This window comes from Fistularia commersonii, chromosome 20 (assembly GCF_037954325.1).
Source record: "Fistularia commersonii isolate RoL2024-O1a breed Wild chromosome 20, RoL_Fcom_v1.0, whole genome shotgun sequence".
In the NCBI taxonomy this organism is placed as follows: Eukaryota; Metazoa; Chordata; class Actinopteri; order Syngnathiformes; family Fistulariidae; genus Fistularia; species Fistularia commersonii.
Genome location: NC_141303.1, coordinates 14,628,773 through 14,632,497, shown reverse-complemented (window position 1 = coordinate 14,632,497; position 3,725 = coordinate 14,628,773). Strand labels below are relative to the sequence as shown.

General features: G+C 60.7%; 1 protein-coding gene across 1 annotated transcript; it reads left to right on the top strand.

Moving 5' to 3' along the window:
• The first annotated feature begins 1,237 nt into the window (after positions 1-1,237).
• LOC147223070 (thrombomodulin-like) lies at positions 1,238-3,725 on the top strand. The gene has a single exon (XM_086166737.1). The coding sequence runs from the start codon at positions 1,600-1,602 to the stop codon at positions 3,073-3,075; it is 1,476 nt and encodes a 491-aa protein (XP_086022863.1). The 5' UTR covers positions 1,238-1,599; the 3' UTR covers positions 3,076-3,725.

Below are 3,725 nucleotides of genomic sequence, written 5' to 3'. Positions count from 1 at the left end.
ACATTTAGCCCCCTCGCAGACGCTGCCAGCAGCTCCGTGACACAATAATGTCCAGGTGCGGCTCCGGGGCTGCGGGGCTCCGGGGCCGCCGCCGCTGCCGGGGCACCTCGACGTTCCTCCACGTGATTGGTGGGGATCTGCGAGGTTCTCCTGTTCCACCACCACCGGATCAGAAACAGACATCGAGGTATATACAAATACCAGGAATTCACTGTGGCTCGGCCGACAATGCGGAAAAATCATTGAATAAAAAAAAAAAAGAAATCTGGACAATGAGATTTTTGGTGCAAGTATTGCAAAGGAGTGCAGAAGTATTGCAAGAGAGAAGGGTTCAGATTGTCTGAGCTGATGCTCAGCTTCAGCTTGAGGTCCAGCGAGATGATTGTTCCCAGGGGGCTGCGGGACTCCACGGCGCCGTCTGGGTGACGGAGGCGGGTGGAGCCGGGCTCTTCCTGAAGTCCACCACCATCTCCGTCATCTTCAGAGCGTTGAGCTCCAAGTTTTTCCGACAGCACCGCGTCAGCAGAGTGTGGGCGAGGGTGGTGTCGGACGTGAACTTCGGGCGCCTGACCGGCTGGGTCTAGAGGTGCGGCTGCTGGGGTGGAGGCGGGAGAGTGGAAAGAACACGCAGCTTCAGCTTCACGTCGGAAAGAAGGTGTGTGTGATCCACCCGCAGGTGGACTCTGGACCTTTGGCCGGGAGAACCCCTTTGAAAGAGAGCCGGGGTGACCGTGTTGAAGGCAGAGCCGATACCTTCGACCGGATCCCGGCCCTGGTTCAGGCTGGGTCCAGGAGCCGTGGGATGGAGTGGAGGGCCTCGTCCGCAGACCCGGGGATCCGGGACAGTAGACACCGGAGACAGCCGGTCAGCACAGCGCTTCAGGATGGATGGAGACCCAGCCTGGTCCTGCTGCTGTGCAGGGCTCCTGAACATCCTGGGTCCAACCATCCACCTGCTCATCCACACGTTTGGACCGTGGAAGGTCTCCGCTGACTTCTGCACATGTTTGGACTGGAACCCTGAAGAACCCCTTGCAGATCCGTGTCCGAGGAGGAGAACGTGGAGATTCCACGTGAGAGGAACCCTCCAGGAACCCAACCAGGGACCTCCTCCCTGTGAGGAGGCGGTCCAATCATCTGCTCCACCGCCCCACCTGGGTAGCTTGAGAATAGATATAAATATTTGAATTGGAAACCTTGGATGTGGCGGTCTGACTAACGCGATAACATTGCGGTCACACCCACACCCATACACACACACACACACACACGTGAATCACAATCTCGTCACGCTCCTGCCTCTCAGCCCCGGGAGGAACCGAACCGGATCCCTGCCCTCTGGATGTCAACTCCACTTCCTGCAGGTTCTCCGTGCGGCATCATCAACAGAATCTAAAAACGATATCGTGCGTGTTTGCGCGCGTCTGAGTGCGATAAGCCAGGCCGGGACCTGCGCGCACACTGGACTTCCTTCCTCTCTGGCCCGCCAAACGCTCTTTATAACCGCGGAGCTTCCAGTCACCCTCCAGCGCCGGCGCTTCCAGCACGGAGTTTCCTCGTCTCCCGCGTCTGAAGATCAGCTCCCGCACCTCCTCCGGCATGCCTCCCGCACGGAACCTCCTCTTGGTGTGCGCACTGCCGCTGCTCCTGTGCGTCCGCGGGGCGCGGGGCGCGGCCGGCGCGTCTCCGAGGATCTCCTGCTACTCCGGCCGCTGCCTCGCCCTCTTCACGGGGCGCAGAAACTTCAAGGAGGCGCAGGGGGCGTGTGGCTTCCTGGAAGGCCAGCTGCCGGAGCGCGACGCGGACGGGACCGTGAAGAGGCTGCTCGGCGGTCTCGGAGGCCGCTACTGGCTGATGGCGTCCGACAAAGACAAAAAGCCCACTCCCCGGGAGGCGCAGTGCGCTTATGTCACAAGGATGGCAGGCGACGTGTTGGAGTTCCGGGAGACGCGGTGCCGAGAGACCCTGGACGGCTACCTGTGCGCCTTCAAGTTGTCGGGGAACTGCAGCGCCCTACAGGTGAAGGAATCCGAGCAGGTGGGCTACACCTTCCAGGACCTGGGCACGCTTACCGAGGACCTGCTCCTGCATGGAACCATGGCGGAGGTCCGGAAGCCGGGGGTCCCCGGCGTGGTGTCCAGGCACCTGTGCGTATCCACGGGCTGGATCAAGGCCCCGTGGACCTGCGAGGTGCTGCAGGGCGGCTGCGAGCACGCCTGCGACGACGCCGGCAAGGCCTGCAAGTGCCCGGCGGGCCACAAACTCCGCGCCAACGGCCTCGACTGCGTCCCCGACTGCCTCCCGTCTGACGGGTGCCTGGACTCCGACGAGTGCGGGGAGGGGAGGCCCTGCCGGGGAGCGGGCCGGGAGTGCAAAGACGTGAAGGGCAGCTACAAGTGCCTGTGCCAGGGGGACTTAGAGGAGGAGGACGGCGTCTGCATGGACAAAAGCATCTGCCTGAGGTGCGAGCACTCGGACTGCAGGAAGGTGCGAGGTGAGTACCGCTGCGCCTGCAAGGCCGGTTTCAGGGTGTCGCCCCGGAACCCCGTCCGCTGCGAGATGGTGTGCTCGGAGCTGAACTGCCCGGCCGATTGCCAGGACGCCGATGGCCAGGAGGGGAAGCACATGGGCCGCTGCCACTGCCCGGAGGGCTACATCTGGAACGTGGTCAACAACACCGACGTCTGCACGGACATTGACGAGTGCCTGGAAAAGAGTAGGTGCCCCCACCGCTGCGAGAACCTGCTGGGGGGCTTCAAGTGCGTGTGCCCCGAGGGCTTCGTCCCGCGGGGCCTCCACGACTGCGAACCTGCCGCCGCCACCGCCGCCGACGACAAGGCCCCCGAGGCCACCTTCATGAAGATCGGCAGCGTCCTGGGCATCACCGCCTTCTTGGCGATGTGCGTGGCGCTTGTGCTCTTCCTGGTCTGGCTCTGGATCCGCCACTGCAGGAAGCCGGACCTCTACTCCTTCCGGGGCTCCGACATGGCCATCTTCACCCTGCAGCAGGTCTCCACGGAGACCTACAAGAGGCTGCCCATCAACAAATCGGAGGTGGAACCGCCGAAACCCTGAGATCCTGGACAACCATGCTGTGCCGCAATGTAACACCCTGTATTAGATGGCGGTCTATAAGAGGAACTCTGCTGATTGTCCATGGAGGTGGATGGTCTGTGGTCTGACGTGAGAAGGTGTGAGGGCCTGGACTGGACTTGGAACATCTCACAGGACGTTTGATCCTGAAGTTAAAGGCGGAGGAGCCGCGTGGTCCTCACGCTGGATCTGGGCTTCAGGGGGTTTTGGGGGGAACAGCTGCTGGACAGTCGGTGAAGAAGCCGTTGGCGAACTTTTTTTGTACCCTGAAGTTGCGACGGGAGGAGGTCTGTGGATGGAGGGAGAGAGGACAGCGGCTCGCTGGTGTGAGAGGACAGGGTGAGATGGAGGCAGATGATTGGCTGTGGAGACCCAAGGGAGGAGAGGGAGAAGATGGACAGAACCTGTATTTACTTTTTCTCATTTTTATCAAAAGCAAACATGCACCTCAATTAAGAGATGGGGTTAAATTGTCTCTCACACACACACACACACACACACACACACACACACACAAACACACGGCTATCACACACTTAGAATGTGCTCAGCTTCACCGTGGAGGTCTGACCTCACCCAGAGCAGAAGGTTTGAGGACAATAAAACCAGACCAGGTTTTGTATCCCTTAAAA

Bases quoted from the DNA above. Each gene is read 5' to 3' on its own strand.
- LOC147223070 (XM_086166737.1), top strand. From the start codon at position 1,600: ATGCCTCCCGCACGGAACCTCCTCTTGGTGTGCGCACTGCCGCTGCTC.